This window comes from Felis catus, chromosome B4 (assembly GCF_018350175.1).
Source record: "Felis catus isolate Fca126 chromosome B4, F.catus_Fca126_mat1.0, whole genome shotgun sequence".
Taxonomy (NCBI): Eukaryota; Metazoa; Chordata; class Mammalia; order Carnivora; family Felidae; genus Felis; species Felis catus.
Genome location: NC_058374.1, coordinates 15,872,189 through 15,895,729, shown reverse-complemented (window position 1 = coordinate 15,895,729; position 23,541 = coordinate 15,872,189). Strand labels below are relative to the sequence as shown.

Here is a 23,541-nt window from a genome sequence, read left to right as displayed (position 1 = left end):
GAAGATGAGCCGGGAAGAACGATGGTGTTAAAATTAAATACGCTTAAATTGCTGAAATGATAGCATATCCTCATATGTGAAAGCCGCTTAAAGCACGATTTAGGTTTCTTTTAAGATGATACCGTGACATTTACAATATGCCTTTCAAGACTTACCTCAAGAGTAAACTGAGAGAAGTAGAAGATGTGTTTTATTGTTTCATGAGCCTCATAGTTACTTGCAATGATATATATAGTGTCTTTAAATATGAATATAGCTCAGCCTTGGAAATTAGTTCATTATGAAAATGTGTGAAAATATAATTGCAAATGAGCAGCGTATTGTTCTTTTTTTTCCTCTTAAATTGTTAATCATTGCTATCATCAGTTTTAGATAGAGGTCTGATATTTTCTCAGTAAATGGGAGTCTCCATAGATCTTCGTTTGTAGGTTATCTTTTCAGAAAATCATTGTATATACCTTAACATACAGAAAAATACACAAACAAGATTTTATGAACTCAGAACTGGGGAAAATATTCTGTTTTTCATTCTAGATAACCCTGTTTTATTTTATCATCCATTAATTTATAATCTATAGAATATTAGAGCACATTGCCTATAAAAGCACTTCTAATTTTAATTTCATTTTAAAAGATTACGTTTTGAATTGATGGATATTGTGTTAACTCCAAGTCCTTGACTAATCACCATCATACACAAACTGTTGTATGTTACGAACTATTTCTGGTTATTTGAACATGGTTAGGATGTTGGGTGAATGAGTCCCATGGCTTCAATTGAGTTCGTTAGTGGGCTCTTTGAAAGGGACTGTATGTGACACAGCATTTTCATCAGTAGCATATTTGTTGCCTCTGGCCCCGTCTCTCTTACTAGCATCCTAGTTTTGAGGATCAGAGTAATGTAAACAATTTGCCCACTGGCTTATGTTCTGATTTCCTCCTGGAGAACGGCGTTATCCTTTATACAGTGATATGAGCATCCACAAGCTTAAGTAAGCGTAGGGGAGTCATCACCCCCTTTCTTGGGGGACCAGTTAGTACAACGTTCACTGCTTTTAGAGGAGTCTGTGGGAGCCTCAACTGGGAGGATACACTTGATGTGACCTCCTTAAGGGCAGGGGCCCTCGGTGAATTCCCTCAGAGTTCTCCCCTTCTCCTTAGGAAGGAGAGAAGTGTTAGTGGCTTGGTATTTCAGCTTTCTGTCCTTCACCCATTCTCCCACATCTTCTGTGTTCACTCCTTTACTGAACTCACTAGCTGAACACGTGGCCTATTAACTAAGTTAAATGCTAAGTCAGACTCTTAGTCTTTTTTAAAATAGTACTTACACAAAAATGCCACCATTATGTTTCGCTGAGTGTTAAAATGTAAGGTCTTCTTGGGGCGCCTGAGTGGCTCAGTCGGTTAAGCTTCCTGCTCTTGGTTTGGGCTCAGGTCACGATCTCACGGTTCGTGGGTTTGAGCCCCGTGAAGGGCTCTGTGCTGACAGTGACGATCCTGCTTGGGATTCTCTCTTTCTGCCCTTCCCTGACTCGTGCTTTCTCTCTCTCTCTTTCAAAATAAGTAAACTTAAAAAATAAAATAAAAGGGAAGAACCTCTTTTATATGAATAGCTGTACATTACTGTGTCCTCATGTAACTAGAACCCAACTTAATTCTTTAATTTTTTTCAGCAGCCACTTCCTAATTAGAGGACCTTTTGCATCCTTATCAACTACCTGAAAAAATGTTATTCTAATTAAGCAGGTGCTTGGCTACTTTTTTTTTTTTTAAAGCTGGGCATGTGATGGCTTTGAAGGAGCCGGTTTATTCATTACACATATTTTTTTTCAAAAAAGCCAATTTCACATTCAGCACCTTCACCTTAGATATTCCGTTCTAAAAGCCGCAGTTTCTACTCTCGCTTGTCCTTTTTTGTGTAAGCCACATAGACCCCTTCCAGCAAAAAGTCCCTTTTTTGTGTATCGATCTTGAGACGACTCCCATGAAAGCACATTTTCATTTTGCTTTGGCACTTACTTGCCAACGCCTCTGCTTCCCTATTTTCCTTTTTTCTAACCAATCGACCCATTCCTAAGTGAGATCAGTAAACACCTCACCGGCATGTCTCGTTTTCATTCATGTCTGCGGTCGACTTTCACAGCGACCTTCACGTTCCAGGCACATCCTCAGAGGCCTTCTGAGTGTAGAGCAGCGACAGGTGGAGAAGACGGATTATCTGATTTCCAGGCTCTAATGGACTCCAAGAGGAGCCGCGGACATTGGAAACAAAACAGTGCAATCAGTGTTGAGGAAGAATTAAAATGTTCCGAGAGGATTTGACACGAGGAAGATAGGAACTTGCGCAGCGGAGCAGGGGCCGGGGAGACGCGGGTAGGTGTGGCCGGAGCATATTATGGTAGCGTGCTGTAGAACACGCTTGGGGCATTCATCATGCCTTCCAACTCATTTCTCAGGTGGGGACGGTTCTTTGTTATTTGTCATACTTTCAGCCAGGGGAACATACTGGCTGGTGTCATTGCAAAAGCCGCTCATCCAGTTTTTGAGGAGCAAACCCTACAAGTACATTAGCATTTTTCAGGCTGTGCTTAGGCCATAGGGTCACCTCCTAACGCTGTATCCGGTGGTGGTTTTCTCCTTGTTTGACCTCTTTTATTTCTGTGAAGCAGAATTATGATAGAATAGTCACCACTTGTTTAGTTTCCAGAAGGTAGATTTTTTTTTTTTTTTTTTTTTTTTTTTTTTTTTTTTTTACCTCCAGGAGGAGAAGTCAGATTAGAGTCAGGATCCTTGACAAGATTCTTTGTGAAAGGGAGTAACTCACACTTTTCACATTTCCATCAAGGAAGGTGGATGGGAACCGCAAGCCATTTTAAAAGCTGACAAGTTAACTCTTAACAAAAGAAGAGGTTTGACAAATGTTAGGCTGAAAATGTGTTGGTTGAAAGAGGCATTTGGAAAACAGGCACCCTCATGAAGGCTGCAATTTGCGAAGCATGGCGGTCCTTAAGCCTCGTTTCCAGAGCGGCATAACTCAAAGGATGCTTCCCTGGCATTTTCCTGTCTCGTGACTTGCTTTTGTCTCTAGGGGAAGGCGCCACACTCACTTACTTTATTTTCTTTTTTAATCTTCCGTGGAGACTGGCCATACTATTATTCATGCCGGTTCTCGGAAACATTTTAACAAAGCAGTATTTGGTGGATGGTGGGCAGTGATGAGAAAAATGCCAGCAATTTCTTTTCACTACAAATCTAGCAAAATAAGTCATCCTGTTCGGCTTATAAGGAGGAATACTTTGATCTTCTGGGTATCATCTCCAAACTTATTTTACTCGTACAGTTAAAACTAAGTAATGTTTTCTTTTTTTCTTCACTGTGTGCCAACCTATCACAGGCTCTAGTGGACGTAAATGGGCTTTATTAAACAACTATCATATCCTCTAATGCCTGCTGAGTCTTTGACATAGAAGATCCTTAGATAACAGATATATCTGGTCTACCAAAAGGCTAAAGCGTTTCAAACCTAATAGGTGACCCCCCCCCCCCCATTCATTTTAAGACAGGCCTTTCAGGAAGGAAATCCCATTTCACAAAACTTTCCAAACCTTATTATTTCCTGGTGAAGTATAAAAATGGATGCACAGAACTAGCAGATGGTTTTATAAATATCATGGAAAGATGAAGGAGAGTGTTAAACTTCCAGGACCTTTTTAGCAGTTAGTGAATTTTACATAGTGACTTAGGAATGCAGAAAAAAACGTAGACTTCTCTTTCATTACTGTATCTGAAAACAGCTCAAATTAAGTCAGAGAAAAACAATATTTCCTTAGAGTAGACGTGAAAATGAAGAACCAGTTTTGGTTTTTTTTCCCCCCCTAAAGCTCTGGACATAAAAGATTGTTTTTATTTTTAAAGGTTGACTGTGTATTGGGTGCCTGGTAATTTATATTTCCTCTATAGATGTTATATATGTATATATTTTTCTTGTTAATAAACATATTATCACATTTGCACCATAACATAAAATATGATTCAAATTCTTGACATCTCCAGATCTATTTGCATGCAAATATGTTGCATTTATCTAACATCGCTAAGAAATAGCAAAGAGAAAAGGGAAACTGTCCATAAAGTATATTTTGGGTAGTATGAGGTCATATCCCTTATCTGAAGTTACCTTCAGTGGTAAAATTACACAGCGCCCCTTTTTCTCCAGATAGTGTGTTACCAGCACAAGTTATTCCACTGAACAGACGTAACTTGGGATGTAGTATCAGCTGTCGTCCTTGGACATACTCATTCACCTGTTGCTGTCTGTGGCCGTGAGCGATTCATTGCTCTGGTAAATTAATACCTCCCTCTTAAGGTAACAGGAAGAAAACAGATCATGTGAGAAAAGAGTACATAACAATTTTCTCTCTCTTACAAGTTTTTTGATTAGATTAAAGTAATTTACATTTAAAAGGATTTTTGCTCTTCTGCTTTTAACTTGTTTAGCGCTATTCAGGTAAACTTGAGAGGTAATTAGTAATTTTCCATTTTCTTTGTACATGTGCACATTTCTTTCAATACATGAAGTTTTTACATGCCTTGTGAAGCTTTATTTTTCTAGTTTTATTTTACTTTATAGTTCGTGCAAAATGGTTCGGTTTTTTAAATGGAAGGTGTTTCCCATTCGATATTGCCGGTGCACCTGAAGTTTGGGAGAGTTAAAGGAGGGAACCTCTACTCCCTAAACATAGTAAGGTCAAAGTTGAACCTTGCCAGGGTTTACAAACTAGCTTCAGGATGCTACCTGTTATTCCTGAACGCATCTGGGAAACCCTGTCTTATACATATTTGGGGATGTTTTTTACTCTGACTTGAATATCCGCGCACACTTGGAAAAGCTTCCCTCCCATACCCATGTTCGCTGTGGTCCTCCAATGTGGTCACGCCGTAGCCACATTGTGCTGGCCTGCCAGCCCTGTGGGGACAGGTTCGGGCATGTTTGGCCGATGGGCAGGAGCTGTGTCAGTCTTTCTGCATTTTATGTAGCCACTTGTGTCCTTACCACTAAAAGGTTGAATACATTTAGGGGCGCCTGGGCGGCTCGGTTGGTTAAGCATCCGACTTCGGCTCAGGTCACGATCTCATAGCTTGTGTGTTTGAGCCCCGCATCAGGCTCTGTGCTGACAGCTCAGAGCCTGGAGCCTGTTTTGGATTCTGTGTCTCCCTCTTTCTCTGCCTCTCCTGCTCATGCTCTGTCTCTCTCTGTCTCAAAACTAAATACAAACATTAAAAAAAAAAAAGTTGAATACATTTAGAATAAATGGGAAAAAAACACAACTTCCACGTCAAAGGGAGAAGAGTGATGTTTATTCTGAACCTCACACCTTTATGTAATACTGTAAAGAACAGAACCTTCATGTCCTCCCTCCCCCACCCCATCTCCTCGCTTGTATGTTGACTCTCCAGCTTGCATTAAGCCTGTCTTGTACAGCTGTACTGTTATGTACAGCGTGATTCGTTACAGTTTCAATTTAAGGTAAATAGAATACAGATAATTTGTTCCACTTGACAGGAGAAAATCAACATAGCCTAGACCCAGCTTGCCCTCTGAAAGGGAAATGTGTCAGGTTACTTCCTCTTCAAGAGCTATTTTGAGTTCCATTTTGAGATGGTATTCACTTGATAGAATCACATTGATCTATTGAGTATTGACCTCCTCAGTGAAATGAAATTGATCAGCCTTGCATATTGACAACTTTTTTTTTTTTAACTTCCATTCGTCTTAAGTTCAATGCTTGATGCTTTCTGTCCAGCTAAGATGAGTTATTGCCTGTATTTGCAGTTTTTATTTGAGAGATAAATTAATAAGTGGTGCTTTTATAATAAAGAAAAACCTTGTGGTTTCTATTCTCTACACAGCAATACCTTGTTTTATTACATGCGGGCTTTTCATTGAGGCCTGGTCTCCCATTCTGGTTGTGAATTACTGGAGGGTTTTGAGGAGGAGTTTTTGGTAAATTTTTGGGAGTTCAGTACTGTCAGCTATTCTGGTTTAGAATGTTTACAATGTGAAAGGAGTTTCAGTCAGCTTTATCCTATAAAAAACTCAACTGTGAGTTACGTTTATAGGCATTTGTTGATGTTCCAATTTATTTGTCAGCCATTAAGGCAACAACTTTTCATATTTTATCCTCTTCTGTTTGTATATTATTTCACGTATATTTTTAAGACTCATGGTATCAGGGTGCCTGGATGGCTCAGTTGGTTAAGCGTCCAACTTCAGCTCATGATGACACAGTTTGTGAGTTTGAGCCCCGCAGCTAACAGTGCAGAGTCTGCTTGCGATTCTCCCTCTCCCCCTCTCCCATTACCTCTCCCCCAATTGTTCCTGTGTGCTCCCCCCACCCCCTCTCTAAATAAATAAACTTAAAAAAAAAAAGACTCATGGTACAAAAAGTTTGTGGTCAAGAAATACTATTTCCGGGGCGCCTGGGTGGCTTGGTCGGTTAAGCCTCTGACTTCGGCTCAGGTCACGATCTCACAGTCCGTGAGTTCGAGCCCCGCATCGGGCTCTGTGCTGACCGCTCAGAGCCTGGAGCCTGTTTCAGATTCTGTGTCTCCCCCTCTCTCTGCCCCTCCCCTGTTCATGCTCTGTCCCAAAAATAAATAAACGTTAAAAAAAATTAAAAAAAAAAAAAAGAAATACTATTTCCACTGTAATAGTTTGTCGTAGACTCTGGGTCTGAAGTTCTCTCTTGTCCAGCAAGAGAGCGGACACAGGATTAAAATGCAAGAGAGGCTAATGTTCAGGAGGAGACAAGAGCCCAGAGTGAGGGTCCGTGCTCCATTTTTATTAGGATCAGAAGGCTTACAAGCATGATAGATGTGCAGAAAGAGACAGTGAAACCTTGAACATTAACTCACGCGTGTGGGGAAATAAGGATTCGAAGATATTGCTGTGTTAGGGGTTGGGTCAATAGGAAACAAAATCCTGGAGCCTGGCAGATGGTTGTTTGGGTGGGCAAGAGGCTCCACTTTGGGTCTTTTTATCTTAGCTAGCCTAGGGGATAAGACAGAGCATGCTACCTCAGGGTCAACAAGCCACCTTTCTTTTGCTAATTAGCTCTGCTCCTGGCAATTTCACCCTGCTTTGGTCTAGAACCCAGTTTAGGTGTTTACCTATTTTGGTCCTTCTCTCCTGTGAAAGCAGCTATTGTACTAAATTGGGGGGCGTTGTCACCCAAAATACGTAATCTTGATTACCTAATCTTGGATGCTTACATTCTGTGGCTTCCTAATTCTTTATGCCTTGTTAACCCATGGGTGCAAGCTCCGGGAGTTCCTCAGGCATATTCCCCACAACAGTTAATTTTTAGGTAGTCTCACTTGTAGCATACACTGTTTCATCACCTTCAAAATGTATATCTTATTCTCCATCCAAGTAGATAGTGTGTTTTTAGAAAATAAATAAATTATCATTGAGGATGTGGTTGTTTTAGATGTCACGTTTACCAGATAAGAACATAGCTTTTTTCTTTTTCTTACTGCTGATACCTAGTTTTGTCTAATTGTGGCTGTTGAAGCCATTCAGCAGAACTTTATTATCTTACTGTCCTGGAGGCTGGAAGTCTGAGATCAAGGGTTGGAGGGGTTGGTTTTTTCTGAGGGATGGATCTGTTCCAGGCCTTTCTCCTTGGCCTGCAGATGGCCATTTTCTCCCCATGTGTCTTCACATGATCTTACTTGCGTGTTTATCTGTTTCTGCATCCAAATTTCCCATTTTTACAAGGACGCAAATATCACATTCTGAGGTGCTGGGGGCTAGGACTTCAGCAGATGAGTTTGGGAACGGATGGGGTACAGTTAACCCATGGCACTCTTGTTACTCAGACGCCCACAAATCACGTTCAGTTCTCTATTTGTCCACCACCTTCGCTATTCTTTTCCTCCGCCACCCCCATAGCTTCACCGTAGGCATGTTCTGTTTATTAGTATGTTTCACTGACTGTGTGAGGCTTGATCTACCCCCCCACCCACCCCATGCCTCTCCTAATGTGCTTGGCTTTTGGGGTTCTGTTCCCCCAAAGCATGCAGATTGACTCCTGTTTCATTTCAGGGACACATGTGATAGGCTCTTGTTCCTGGCAGAGGAGACAGTGTTTTTTACTGCTCATCTTCCTGTAACAGCAGACCACATTAAAACAGAAACTGGTCAGGATTTAAACGTTCCTTGGGAATGAAAGGCACCTAACACAGCCCCTTCCTTTGTCCCATTTGGCTAGAGAATTCAACAAGGAAGGCTTACATAGAGCACCAACCCCTGGACCCCAAGATCACAGAATCTTCTAGAGGGGAGATGTTGTGCAGGGGGCCTTTGTCCTCCTGTCTGCTTCATGCCGTGGGACCCATGCTAGTAAGTAAGGAATCTTCTCCCTGGGACTTTGTGGTCTTGAGTGGTAGCTCCTAGCATTGTACTCAGTAAGGGATCAGGGATTTCCTGACTCGTCTCAGTTGCGGTAACCACATTTGGAGCCCTTGTAACTTTGCTTCATTTTCTTTACCTTATCTCCAGAGATCTCCAGAGTCTTTACAGGCAAGAATGAGACTACTCATAACAAAGTAGGGAGTTCTCTTCTTACCTAATTAAGACAGGTTTGCTTTCCCAGCAGAGGGAGAGAGAGAGACATCGGAGATAGCGTGCATATTTTCTTATGATGCACCAAGACGTAAAGACAAAGGCATACTCTGATCTGAGGAAAAAGAAGTCTGTTCTTAGTGTATGTCCTGGTCCTTAGAGGTGGCTTCTTGTTCCACCTTCTGGTCGGTGGCAGACGGCCTCTTCACACCCACTTTCAACTTCCCCATCTCAAAGTGAGCGATTCAAACTAGATCATCTCAAAGTTGCCCCAGCAATGATTTTTTTTTAATGTTTATTTATTTTTGAGAGAGAGAGAGAGACAGAGTATGAACGTGGGAGGGGTAGAGAGAGAGGGAGACACAGAATCCGAAGCAGGCTCCAGGCTCTGAGCTGTCAGCACAGAGCCCGACGCGGGGCTTGAACTCACGAGCTGTGAGATCATGACTTGAGCCGAAGTCAGTCGCCCAAGCTACTGAGCCACCCAGGCGCCCCCCAGCAATGATTTTTAATTCCATTTTTCCCCCTCTGGGAAACATGTTTTATTGTCTATATTCATTATTTTTAAAACATTTAGTTTAATTCCTTAATTTGCCCCCCCATATGGCTTTACTTCATTGATTTTTTTTTTTAAGGCAACAGAAGATGATGATGACCCTGAATATAAATTGTTACAGGAAAATGGATACAAGATAAAATTACCAGATCAACCTTTTTATTCTATATTTTATGGAATACCTAATATATGTTTGGCAGTAACTTATTCCTACACATGAATTCCTGACACTTTCGATTCTTCAGACTTATTAATCAGTGTAGTCAGCACCAGAGCAATTTTATGAGACTTACCAGTCATCAAAAATTTATTATCAGATAAATCAAAGAAACAACGAGCATCTTAATAGGGTAGAGAAAGTGGCACGTAAAGGATCGTTTAAGACTGTGCTTTTTGTCGGTTGTGTGTTATATTTACAACCAGTATCAGAGAACTTACCTACAATTTCATGCGAAGAATCAGCAGGGTGATCGTTACCTTCTTAGGTGAAACCTCTTTTCTTTGTTTTTGTCCACTAGAATATTCCGTTGGGTCTGACTGTAGGACTGGGGATGCTAAACAGACAGAAAGTAGGAAACATCATGTTCCAATGATACGCTTACAGCATTTATTTTAAAATAGGATCTACATTTTTCTTTGGGATTTTGTTACCATTGTCATCCAAAGTTCAGAACTATCAAGCTCTGTCCTTTCCAATCGGAGCGAGATTACTAAGCTTGAACTCTTTGAAGTGGCCTGGGGAGGCAGCAGTAGGCAGACTGCCGCTCTTGTGGACGGGCTCCGCGTGTACCTTCTGAGAAATGAGGCACAGGTTTACGTCTGCTGTATTCTTGGCACTGTTTTTGACACCATTCTGACAGTGTGGAAAAAAAAGATTGGATCCTCATCATGTGAGATGAGCTGTTGGGAGGGGAGCTTTTCCATCACCTGAGCCCCGGCCTGAGGGTACCAGACTCCCAATTGTCTACAAGACAGAAGGGTCATGGCAGTGGCCCAAGGAAGAGCTGAGCTGCACTGAGGAGCTTAATACGGAACCACTGAGAGTGGACCCAAAAGATGAGGCTGGGTTGCTTCCCATCAGAGATACAACCTGCTTCCCACCTCGCACCTCCTTAAGTGCTGTTTTCTCTGCCTGGAATGTTCCTTCTTCCCGTACTTCCCTATTGAATGCCCAAGTGTTTTTCAAGTATCAAATATTGCTTCCTTAGAGACCTTTTTGTGAATATTTCCCTATTGCCCATCTATTCCAAATCCCTTTTATCATCCTTCTTCAGTGCCTTTTCTTTTTCCTTAGTAGCAATTTTAATGATAATAATGATCACTTATTGAGTATTTACCATGTGACAGGCATTGTGCTAAACTCATTATAAATGCTGTTGATCATTTCTGTGAATACTACCTTTATTTGTTGGCGAAGGGAACTGAGTACGTGTTTTCTTTCCCTTAAGAGGCTGTAATCTTTCTGAGAGCATTACTCAAGATTCCCTCATGCCTGGGCTTTGCTTGTGGCATAGCCTCTGTGTCTTCTATAAATGACCTGCCTCATGCAGAGGAGCCTCAGATAGGCTGCCCTGATTCCTGAAAGAAAGAAGAAAAACAAAAAACAAAACACCTTTCTGGCATCTAGAATGCACCAAGTTACAGTTTTTTGTTTTTGTTTTTGCTGTGCACAGTAAACAATAGTCAAAACATTAAAATCCATTCTCACTATACAGTATAGTATTGAGTGAAAATTCTGTCTTCACAGTAGTCTTTCATTGTTTCTATTGATCTCTTTTTCCCGCCATACTCCCATATTAGAAATGAAATTGTGTTTTAACTTCACAAATGAATTGTATTTGGAAAGCGAGACCTTCCTCTATGTGAATCTGCAGACTCTGTGTTCATTTCTTGTGCCTTCTCTTTGTCCATCAAGAAGAGTGTTTCATGCTGTCTGTAGTGTGTGGTTGTGTTGTAAATGTTTGGAATATTTTCAAGAGAGACATAGTGTACCGGCTGGTACAGGTGGTTATCTCCAGGCAGGGAAACTTTATGGGTAGAGGCAGACAGGGCAGGACATAGTCTCCTTTTTTACCATTTGGAACCAATTGAATGTTCTATTTTGTCCATTACTAGCTGTTATATCACTCTGTATCTATGTACGTAATGTATACATAGATGTTTATGTTTACATATATACATACATGTTTATTATGTGTATATATTACACATATATTACATGTATATATAATATGTATCATTTTGTACACTATTAAATATTAATATCACTATTTAACAGATTGTTTAAAAACCAAAGAATAACCAGTAGGGCCCTTGAAGCTAAGAAACCACAAAGCATGTAGCTGTATGCAGGCATGCTTCGTTTTATTGCACTTTGCTTTATTATGCTTCTCACATAATGAGGTTTTTTACATACTGAAGGTTTGTGGCCATCCCTGTGTTGAACTACTCTGTTGGTGTCATTTTTCCAATAGCATTTGCCAACTTATTATCTCTGTGTCATGTTTTGGTAATTCTCACAATATTTCAGGCTTTTTCATTATTGGTACATTTTTTTTTAATATGAAATTTATTGTCAAATTGGTTTCCATATGACACCCAGTGCTCATCCCAACAGGTGCCCTCAATAGCCATCACCCACCCTCCCTTCCCTCCCACCCCCCATCAACCCTCAGATTGTTCTCAATTTCTAAGAGTCTTTTATGGTTTGGCTCCCTCCCTCTCTAACTTTTTTTTTTCTCCTTCCTCTTCCCCATGGTCTTCTGTTAAGTTTCTCTGTATGACTTATTTCACTTAGCATAACACTCTCCAGTTCCATCCACGTTGCTACAAAAGGCCATATTTCTTTCTCATTGCCACGTAGTGTTCCATTGTGTATATAAACCACGATTTCTTTATCCATTCATCAGTTGATGGACATTTAGGCTCTTTCCATAATTTGGCTATTGTTGAAAGTGCTGCTATAAACACTGGGGTACAAGTGCCCCTATGCATCAGTACTCCTATATCCTTTCGGTAAATTCCTAGCAGTGCTATTGGTGGGTCATAGGGTAGATCTATTTTTAGTTTTTTGAGGAACCTCCACACTGTTTTCCAGAGCGGCTGCACAGTTTGCATTCCCACCAACAGTGCAAGAGGGTTCCCGTTTCTCTACATCCTCTCCAGCATCTGTAGTCTCCTGATTTGTTCATTGTAGCCACTCTGACTGGCGTGAGGTGATATCTGAGTGTGGTTTTGATTTGTATTTCCCTGATGAGGAGTGACTTTGAGTATCTTTTCATGTGCCTGTTGGCCATCTGGATGTGTTCTTTAGAGAAGTGTCTATTCATGTCTTCAGCCCATTTCTTCCCTGGATTATTTGTTTTTCGGGTGTGGAGTTTGGTGAGTTCTTTATAGATTTTAGATACTAGCCCTTTGTCCGATATGTGATTTGTAAATATCTTTTCCCATTCCATCAGTTGCCTTTTGGTTTTGTTGATTGTTTCCTTTGCAGTGCAGATGCTTTTTATCTTCATGAGGTCCCAAAGTTCATTTTTGCTTTTAATGCTCTTGCCTTTGGAGGTGTGTCAAGTAAGAAATTGCTGCGGCTTAGGTCAGAGAGGTTTTTTCCTGCTTTTTCCTCTAGGGTTTTGATGGTTTCCTGTCTTACATTCGGGTCCTTTATCCATTTGGAGTTTATTTATGTGTATGGTGTAAGAAAGTTGTCTAGTTTCATTCTTCTGCATGTTGCTGTCCAGTTCTCCCAGCACCATTTGTTAAAGAGACTGTCTTTTTCCCATTGGATATTCTTTCCTGCTTTGTCAAAGATTAGTTGGCCATACTTTCGTGGGTCCAATTCTGGAGTCTCTATTCTATTCCATTGGTCTATGTATCTGTTTTTGTGCCAATACCATGCTGTCTTGATGATTACAGCTTTGTAGTAGAGGCTAAAGTCTGGGATTGTGATGCCTCCTGCTTTGGTCTTCTTCAAAATTACTTTGGCTCTTCGGGGTCTTTTGTGGTTCCATACAAATTTTAGGATTGCTTGTTGTAGCTGTGAGAAAAAAGAAATGGAAAAACATTCCGTGCTCATGGATTGGAAGAAAATATATTGTTAAAATGTCAATACTACCCAAAGCTATCTACACATTCAATGCAGTCCCAATCAGTATTGCTACATTTCTTATGGTGATCCATGATCAGTGATCTTTGATGATACTAGTGTCATTGTTGTGGGGTACCATGAATCGCGCCTATCTAAGACAGAAACTGAATGGGTAGATGTTGTGTGTTCTGACTACTCCACTGATGGGCTGTTCCCCTGTCTCTGTCCTACTCCTCTGGCCTCTCTTCCCTGAGAGATAGGGTAGGAATAACAAGAGAACTGGAATTAGCAGTGGAGCCTAAAGATGGAACTGAATGGCTACAGTCTCATGGTCAAATTTGACTGGATGAGGAGTTGCTTCTTATGGATGAGCAAAGAACGTGGTTTCCTAAAGCAGAATCTCCTGGTGAAGTGAAGGTGCTTTGAAGATTGTTCAAAATGACAAAAAAGGTTTAGACAGTTACCCAAACTTAGTTGATACAGCATCTGTAGGGTTTGAGAGGATTGACTTTTGAAAGAAGTTCTCCTGTGAATAGCATGCTCAAACAACATTGCGTGATACGGAGAAATTGTCGGTAAAAGAGAGTGAGTTGAGACAGCAAACTTCATTATTGTCTTATCGTAAGAAATTGTCGCAGTCACTGCAGTATCAAGCAGCCAGCACCCTGATCAGTCAGTGGCCATCAACATTGAGGGGAGACCCTCCACCAGCAAAAAGATGATGATTTCACTGAAAGCTCACGTGATGGTCAGCATTTTTAGCAAAAATATGCATTTATTTAGACATAATACTATAGCACCCTTAGTAAACTACAGGATAATGTCAACGCAACTTTTACATGCACTGGGAAACCAAAAAATTCGTTTGGCTTACTGGTTAAAATAAGTAAATAAGTATTTGCTTTATTGTAGAGCCTGGAACCAAACCCTCACTGTGTCTGAGGAATGCATGCCTGTGATTGGTTTTTGTCTCCTGTGATAGCTCTTTTCCGTTCATTTGCCTTAGTTGAGTAGAACCCTTCTTACAGTCTCTCTTTAACCAGGTACACCCAAACCTTCTTAAAGAAGGTTCATAAGAAAGAAGTCCTGAGTCTTAGAAAGGGATTCTCTGAGAGAGCTTGAAAGAATGTTTCTTACTTAATGAGGTTGATCATTCCTATTCTTTGCTTAAGTATTGTGAAATCCTATGTTTTTTTATAACATGTCACAGATATAGCATCAGGCTTTCCTGCGTCCTTGGAAGAATCTGTAACAATCCATTTTTCTGTCATAATCCAATGTGAGATGGGAAAAGGTGGTCATTCACAAAGATGTAACAGAGGAAAATAATGAAAAAACAAAACGTACTTGAGCGCTGAGTTTCTTTAAATAGAGGTATTTTCCCACCTTAGAGCTGAAGTGACTGAAAGTAAGTTTTTCTATATTTGAAATGTCATGAGAGTTTGAAATAAGAAAGAATGGATGTTCGAAGAATTCATTACATATGAGATGATGAGATTAAGCTTCAGGTTCCCATATAAGACATGGATTTTTTTTTGTTATAATTCTTCTCTCTCATTTAATTTTTTTTGGCTGTAAGTTAAGATGACGTGTGTGTTTCAGACTGTTTATGTGAGATTATGAGCATTTTTAATCTGTTCCTGTGCATTCTCAATAGAAACTGCGTGAGTGGTGATCTTTTAATAGACTATGTCTTGCAACTAGGGAATTTATTTTGGTACTCAATTCTAGATAATTCCTAAGGAATGCAAATTTTGTTAATAACAGTTTTTGCTTTGAAATACTTAAAATCTTGGAACTGTATTTTTTTTTCTAGTTTTCTGAAACAGACTTTTTTATTTTTATATAAACTTTTAATAAGATCAACAGGGAGCATACCAGTCATGAGGTTGATTGAATGAAAATGTCTTTATTATCTTTATTATTTTGATACTGAAACACGGTTAGAGAAATATACAATGGGATATGAGGCAAATGCTCCCTCGAGACCAGCATGTGAATACATTATACAAGCTTTTACTAGAAACATTCGGAACATGAGGATGTCCAGTACCCTCTCCGCTTCCTCCATTTTTCTTTTATTCATGGACTAACACCCAGGTGGATTAGTGAGTGAGAGAAGTTGCCTTAGTTACATTGAGGAGAGAGAATTGACATTCATGGATGTCCTGCTGTGTTCGAGGCCCTGATAGGTTCCTTGCAGGCTTCATCTCCTGCAGTTTTATGACTCCGTAAGACATAAGTGTCAGTTCAGCTGGCTTTCAGATGTGAAAATGGAGAGTTGCAGATTAAGTAAAATGACCAAGGTTTACCCGAGTGGTAGAGCCAGACATCAAACTCCATCAATCTTACTCAAAAGAGCACTGCTGGGGGAGCCTAGGCGGTTCATTCTGTTAAGCGTCTGATTCTTGATTTTGGCTCAGGTCATGATCTCACAGTGTATGAGATTAAGTCTCACTTTGGGCTCTGCACTGACAGCGTGGAGCCTGCTTGAGATTCTCTACCTTTCTCTCTCTGCCCCTCCCCTGCTCGCTCACGTGCATGCTCTCTCTCTCTCAAAGTAAATAAATTAACACTTAAAAAAGAATTTAATAAAAAAAAAACACTGTCTCATATTCTACCTGTTGCTTTTTGAGTATTATTTAGGAAGAGAAAGGAAGTGCCGAGATTATACCAACATTCTCAAAAGGAAGTTAAAGTGTGACACTTAATGGTACAGTTATCATCATTCAGCTTTTCTGGTTCTTAAATCCAGCCCTAGTCGGTTGAGCATCCCATTTCAGCTCAGGTCATGATCTCACAGCTTGTGGGTTCGAGCTCCACATCGGGCTTCAAGCTGACAGCTCAGAGCCTGAAGCCTGTTTCAGATTCTGTGTCTCCCTCTCTTTCTATCCCTCCTCCACTCATGCACTGTCTCTCTCTCACATATAAATAAATGTTGAAAAAAATTTTTAAATCCCAGTGCCCTATAAGGCCATATCCCCATCCTATAGTTGAAAGCATAGGATATAACATTCAGGTACCAGCAACTGAAATCACATTGGCTGCTACAGCCCCTCCCAAGTTTTCCCTGTGATCTCTTCTTTGTGGCTTGCTTTTCTTTCTTTTTTAAAAAGAATTCTTTAACATTTATTTATTTTTGAGAGAGAGAGCACAAGCAGGGGAGTGGCAAAGAGAGAGACACAGAATCCAAAGCAGGCTCCAGGCTCTGAGCTGTTAGCACAGAGCCTGACGTGGGGCTCGAACTCAACAAACCGCGAGATCGTGACCTGAGCCGAACGAAGTTGGACGTTTAACTGACTGAGCCACCCAGGCTCCCCTGTGTCTTAGTTTTCTTATTAGCGCCAGTCCCAGGTTATAATTCTCAACAAAAGAACTGACTTTTCTCCAAGGAGTCTTGGTTCTTTTAAGTGGCAGATAACATTAGAATTCAAAACCTAAGGTCCAGAAGTATGTATCTTCCAAACAGGCATCAAAGTTAGAGTGACATGAGATCTGCCAGCCATTAGAGTGACAAAACAGAAAAATTACCTGTGTTCAAAGGAGCGTGCAGTTCTGTTGACCATTCCAGTTTACCTGAACATTAAATCTGTCTTGGCTTTACTCTGTTATTGGAGTTTATTTTTATTTTTTCAAGTATTTTAATGTTTATTTGCGAGAGAGCGAGAGAACGAGCAAGCAAGCAGGACACGGGCAGAGAGAGAGAGGGAGACACAGAATCCGCAGCAGGCTCCTGGCTCCGAGCTGTCAGCACAGAGCCTGATGTGGGGCTCGAACTCACGAACTGGGAGATCATGACCAGAGCCGAAGTCGGACGCTTAACCGACTGAGCCACCTGGACACCCAGTTATTGGAGTTTATTAACCCAGTTCCCCCTTTGCCAAGTGCCACATACTAAATCATGCATGAGTTTACGTGACTAGCGACTCCACATTTGCATGCCGTCATTTTCTTCCTGACCCGGCCTCAAGTGTTCTGGAATGAACTGCTAAGTGTGTGAAGTCTAGGAAACCTTGTCGCTATCCCCAGAACACCCCAAAAGAGAAAGAAACAGTAATTTCCTTTTGGGTTTTATAGTGAAAAAAACCAAAGGTGTGAGCCGCTCAGTAACACTAAGGTGTGGATCACCTGGTTTCTAGATAGACTCCCATTCGGTTAAAAGATAGAAACACAGAAGCAGGAAAGACATACCAGTACAACCTTTTGAACTTCTGATGTGTGTTCACCCTCTTTGTTTTCTTGGGCATGAATATTTGTCTGTAAACACACATAGTTTTGCTCTTGGATTTAACCTCCAAATGACGTCTGGCTCCTTCTCATCCCATTCAAGTTTTTGCTCACACGTCAGCTCAGCAAAACACCTTCTGTATCACCGTCTCTAAAACAGACCCCACCATGCACCCCTGCCTGTAACTTCTAGAGTGAAGGTTCCCCCGAGAGCTGGGACTTTGTTTTGTGCACTTGTGCATCTCCAGGAGTCTCAGACAGTGCCTGGCACCCCCTCAGCTCTCGAAATCCTCTGTGAATGAGAGTGGTGTTTCTTTCAAGTATACGTTGCTGCCTGCAGGTTTGACGTTGCTGCTGGAGGAACAGTTTTAAAAACCTTCTGTCGCACATCCATTACACATTCTTAAGTGTTTCCCTTTTTCTTCTCGTGTCTGAGTTGCTAAGATTTCGTGATATTATTAGTGTCGCTTCCATCACCATAAATGTTTCTGTGATGTTTCCAAGGCTGCAGCCTTCCCTAGCCAGCCATTCCCTATCAAATCTCGTAGCTCTTTTCAGCTAGGCTCTGAAAGAAACCCCACACGTGGAATGTTTGAGGGTAATATGGAAAAAACTAGCAGAGCCCTCAAGGGGGTATTTGACCTAGGTTCAGCCCGTGAGCCTGTTTGTGTTTCTATTTTTTTGAATCAGCCAGTCTGCATCCTCTAACAGATACCTTTGTGGGGGGTCAGTGGGAGGGACCTAGCTCTTGGCCACTTGAGCACCCCACGATGCAGGTGTGGCTGCTGCCTTCCATCATGATGGCGTGAGAGACTCTGTAGAAGGTGAACTGGCAGGCTTTGAACTATAACAATTGCTTAGAAACATATAGCAAAGCCCAAGGAAGGGAATGGGAGATAGTTCATCCCCCCTAGCCCCAGCCCTCGAAATAAGTTTGGTGGACAGGTCAGAAAAAGTACTTAGAGCCCATTCTCTGAACGTAAAAAGCTAGATGTGAAAGGGTATAGAGAAGCCCTCAGTAGTTGCTCGGCTTTGGGGAACCAATCGACTTCTCATCAGCTGCATTGAAGAGGAGCCATAGCCTGGAGTAGGCTGCCTGCCATTACTTACCTCCCTCACCCGTGTCACTGATGTGCTGTCTGACTTGTTGAACTCAGGAGTTTCCCAACAAGGGTGAGGAGTAGTGTGTGTGCTCGTAGAAATATTTGGCTTGTCTGCACACAGAACGATCTGCCAGGGCACTACTTCCAAGTTTGATATTAAATTGTCTCACAAGTTTCATTAGTTTTGTAGGTTGCAAACAAAATTCTCTCTGTCAAATTTTTACTGCTAATTGTGTGTTGAAGGACAAAAACATGGCATCGCATGTGTTTTTCCTAAGAGACGGCAGCAGTGTGACTTAGTTTTAATTTACGTGCACCACCAAAACAGCACATGAGTGAAAGAATTGTCACCGCTCTGTTTACATTATGCCAAGATTCCTGCTTTCGAAAATAAATGTAACTGCATCCATTACAAAAGAGAACTAGAGGCTGCACGGCAGCCATCAGAACCACAGCCAGGATCAGCCTACTTCTGGCTCAGAGCCTTGCCGGCTTCTGGAGGTGCACACCTCTGCCAGGCGAACTTGGGACCCTAGAGAAGCATTTTCTGGAACCCAAAGGGCTTCTGGATTCTCCCAAAGGAAATGTAAATAAACATTGAAATGTCTCTTGGTACTACCTGGGAGGGAACACAGGAAGAGGAGAGCTCAGTCCCTTAACATCAAGCCTGTGCGGCTTCGGTGCGTAAGCGCGCTCCAGGAGGCATGCAGGAGACCAGTGGATGTGAGCACTGGCTCCGGAGGTAGGTTCCCTGGTTCAAATCCCATTCTTACCTTTTACTAGCTTCGTAACATTGGGCCAATTTGATTTTTTTTTTTTAATTTAACATCTTTATTGAGTCGTTGTTAAACAATAAACTACATATATAAGGTGCATAATTGAATACATTTTGATGGGGGTATACACTTGTAGAGTAGTCACCAGAGTCAGGAGAGTCAACTTATTTGTCATACCCAGAAGTTTGCTTGTGCTCCTGTGTGGACCTTATCCCTGCCTCATGCCGTCACTCATTTTAGCCCCTCTCCAGGGGACCACTGATTTACTTCCTAACTATACGTTTGTAGAGTATTATATAGAGACATACAGCGTGTATTCTTTGTTTTCTTTTTAAACTGGCTCCTTTAGTTCGGCATAATGATTTTGAGAGTTGTTCTTGCATGCATCAGTAGTTCATTTCTTTGTATTGGTTAGTAGTAGTCCATGGAGTGGGGATACCATAGTTCATTTATCCAGCTGCCTATTTGTGGATGTTTGGGTTGTTTCCAGTTTGAGGCTATTGCAAATAAACTTGCGATGGGTTTTTGTGTGCAAGTCTTTGATTGGATATGTGCTGTTCTTTTTTTATGTGGAGTGGAATGGATGGATCATATGGTAAGTATAGATTTACCTTCCTAAGTAACTGCCAAACCATTTTCAATATGATGGTATCATTTTCTGTACCAACCAGCAGTGTCTAAGTGTTGTTCCTCCATATCCTTGTCAACACTTTGCATGGCCAGTTTTTTCATTTTTATCCATTATAGTAGGTTCCCATTATGGTTTTGATTTGCATTTATCCGATGAAAAATGATGTTGAGCTTTTGCCATCCCTCTATCTTCCTTAGTGAAATTTTCAAATCCATCCATTTTTAATAGTTTATTATTCTTTTGAGATTCTTTATGTGTTCAGATAGAAATCCTTTTTCAGTTGTATACTTTGCAAAGCTTTTCTGTCTTTCTGTGATTTCTCTTTTCGTTCTCTTTGCAGTGTCCCTTGAAGAATATTTGTAATTTTGTTGAAGTCTAGTTAGTCCTTTTATGGATTGTACTTTTGGTGTCCTATCCAAGTATTCTTTGCCTAATTCAAATTAATAAGATTGTCTCCTTTGTTTTAGTCCAGAAAATTTATAATTTTAGGTTTTGCATTTAGGTCTGTGATGCATTTTGAGTTCATATTTTATATGGTGTGGGGTGTGGATCAAAGTTCATATTTTTTTGCATATTCAATATTTTCTACCCATTTGGGTGCAGATTGGTTGATTATGTTGTTTAAGTTTTCGGGATTCTTTCTGATTTTCTGTCTGCTTGTTCTATCAGTTATGGAGAGAGGGGTATAAGTCTCAGACTATAATTATGAATTTGTCTGTTTCTCTTCTCAGTTCTGTCAGTTTCTGCTTCATGTAGTTTCAGGCTCTGTAATTAGATTTATAAATATTTAGTTTGTTTATGTCCTGTTGATTGACTCCTTTTACATTATGAAGTGAAATTATTTAGCGATAGTAACATCCTTTGGCCAGAAATCGACTTTGCTAAATATTAATGTAGCTGTACTCCATATTTATTTTCACTAATGTAAGCATGGTATATCATTTTCCTTTTTTGCTTTTTAACTTCTTCATATCTTTATGTTAAAGTGAGTTTCTTGTGGGCAGCATATAGTTTGGACCCATTTTTCCATCTCCTATGACAGTCTCTTTTAATTGGGGTTTGTTAACCATTTACACAATGTGATTAGTGATGTGGACAGGTTTGAATCTATCCTTTAGTATGTTTTTTTCCTATTCCATCTGTTTTTCCCCACTTTTATTTTTTTGTGCCTTTTGGATTGTATATTTTTGAAGACATCATTTTATCATTATTTTGTTGACTTACCAGTTGTAATCTTTTCTAATTTTAGGGTGTGATTTAGTGTTTATAATTTACATCTTTGACATTTCACAGTGATGTTATCACTTCACATAGAGTTAGGAGAACTTTAACATATAATATACTTGGATATCTCATCCTCCAGATGCTTTTGTTGTCATACATTTTACTTCTAATGTTATTAACTCCACATTACATTTTTATTATTTTTATATCAGTGAAATCTATTTTGTAGAGATCTAAATAGAAGTGAAGCATCTTATACATTTTGTTATGTATTTATGCATTTAGGTATTTACGCATTTTTAGTGCTCTTCACTCCTTTGTGTAGGTCTGTATTTCTATCTATATTTTTCCTTTTATTAGAAGGACTTCTGTTAGCTTTTCTTATTGTGTGGATATTCCATGTATGAATTATTTCAGATTTCATATACCTTCAAAACTCTTCCACGTTATTTTTTGAATGATATTTTCACTGGTGTAGAATCTTGGATAGACAGTTTTTTGTCTTTCATTAAAGGTTTTGTTCCACTGTCTCTCACTTGAATTGTTCCTGACAAGAAGTCTGCTGTGTTCCTTCTGTTCCTTTGTGTGTAACCCTTTCGCCCAACCTTGGATGCTTTCAAGGTTGTCTCTATCACTGGTTTTGAGCATTTGCTTTTAATGTGCCTTAGTGTAGTTTTCCTCGCTGTTTGTTTGTTTGTTTGTTTGCTTGCTTGCTTGGGGTTTGCTGAGCTTAATGGATCAGTGGGTTTATAGTTCTCATCAAATCTGAAAATTTTCAGCCATTGTTTTTACAAATATTTTTTTCACTCTCCCTCCCCATCCCTGTCCCCCAGTCTTGACTCTCTTTTCAGGACTCTGTTTATACATGTTTTATTTAGCCTCTTGTAGTTTTTCCACAGCTATGTTCTGTTCGTTTGTTTAATCCTGTGTTCTGAGTGTCATTTTAGATCTTTTTTGTTACTTTGAATTAAAATTTGATAACTATCTCATTATAGTTTTCATCTCATGATTATTTGGATCTTTTTTTATCTCTCACAAAAGTCAGGATACTGATTAACTCTGGAGGAAAGGGAGGAGATGTCAGGGAGAGTGGCTCTACCTTGTTTTCATTCTTGTCCTAGGTAATGGTTACACGATTATTCATTTTTAAATTCTTGTTAAATGAACTTGCATTGTTAAATGGATATATATTTTATGCACTTTTTGGTAATACTTCTTTTTTACAGTTTAAAAACTGTTATAAACGACTTGAAAATACAGTGATTTGGTTTTACATTCTATTAGGTTAAACTCCCATGACAGAAAGAACTGGAGGAAGTGATATGTTTTCAGATATATTATTAGTAATAACATTTTCATTGTTTTTGAAATGATTGCGTATTTATTATAGTATAAAGCAAAGAGTAATTATGTTGGTGTAATTAAGGATTAAAATTTTCAGCAAAAGAGCAAGGAGATAACAAAAATTAGAGAAGTTAAATCCTACAATCATAAATTAGAATTGGAAATACAGGAAAAACGAATGATTTTTTTTTCCCTTAAAAATTTTTTTTTTCCTGCCCACCAAAGAGACCTAGAAAAAAAAATGACTAATACAGTAGCGATACCACTCTTAGCTTCTGGACTGTTGTCTTTTTTTTTTTTTTAATATCTATTTATTTTGGGGAGAGCACAAGTAGGGGAGGGGTAGAGAGAGGGGGACAGAGGATCAGCAGAGATCCCAATGTGGGGCTCCAACTCACAAATCACGAGATCATGACCTGAGCTGAAGTTGGATGCTTAACCACTCCGGTGCCCCTGGATTGTGTCTTTAAATACCATTTCCCACTGAAAGAAATCTGGGATCTTTAAAAAAAATAAAATAAGAAAGCTACTTCCAGGTCTTTATGAGGAGAATATACAGCGAAGCCTGTAATATCCTGTCAATCTGGAAAGCAAGGAAGCTATCAAAGACTGTGTCAGAAGAATTTGAGATGCCAGGTTGAAGAGGGTCCCACTGGCCAAAACTGGGACTGTTTGGATTATCAGTAAGAATAATAACTACAGTTTATTAAAACACATTCAGCATGTTTTCAGAAAATCTCATTCAAACAAAATGCAAATATCTATCTATCTATCTATCTATCTATCTATATATACATATAGATAGATGATAGATATATTAGATAATCAGGAAATTTGGATAGTGGATATTTGATGAGAGTAAGGAATTTTTAGATTTGGTCATAGTTATGGAGGAGGGAAGTAGAAGTGAAAATAAATTAAATAGAACATGCCCTGTATAGATAGTTTTTGAAACGGGATGGATGGGTAC

General features: G+C 39.9%; 1 protein-coding gene across 9 annotated transcripts in view; it reads left to right on the top strand.

Moving 5' to 3' along the window:
* The window catches only part of RSU1 (Ras suppressor protein 1), a 355,401-nt gene that overhangs the window by 114,397 nt on the left and 217,463 nt on the right, over positions 1–23,541 (top strand). Inside the window, exon 10 of one of the 9 annotated variants that reach the window (XM_045060949.1) lies at positions 2,161–5,056. The exons of the other annotated variants lie outside the window; for them this stretch is intronic. Within the exon in view, the coding sequence (XP_044916884.1) occupies position 2,161 (1 nt within the window). The 3' untranslated portion in view covers positions 2,162–5,056. Of the gene's footprint in view, positions 1–2,160; positions 5,057–23,541 lie in introns of those variants that run through there. 9 annotated transcript variants of the gene reach the window in all.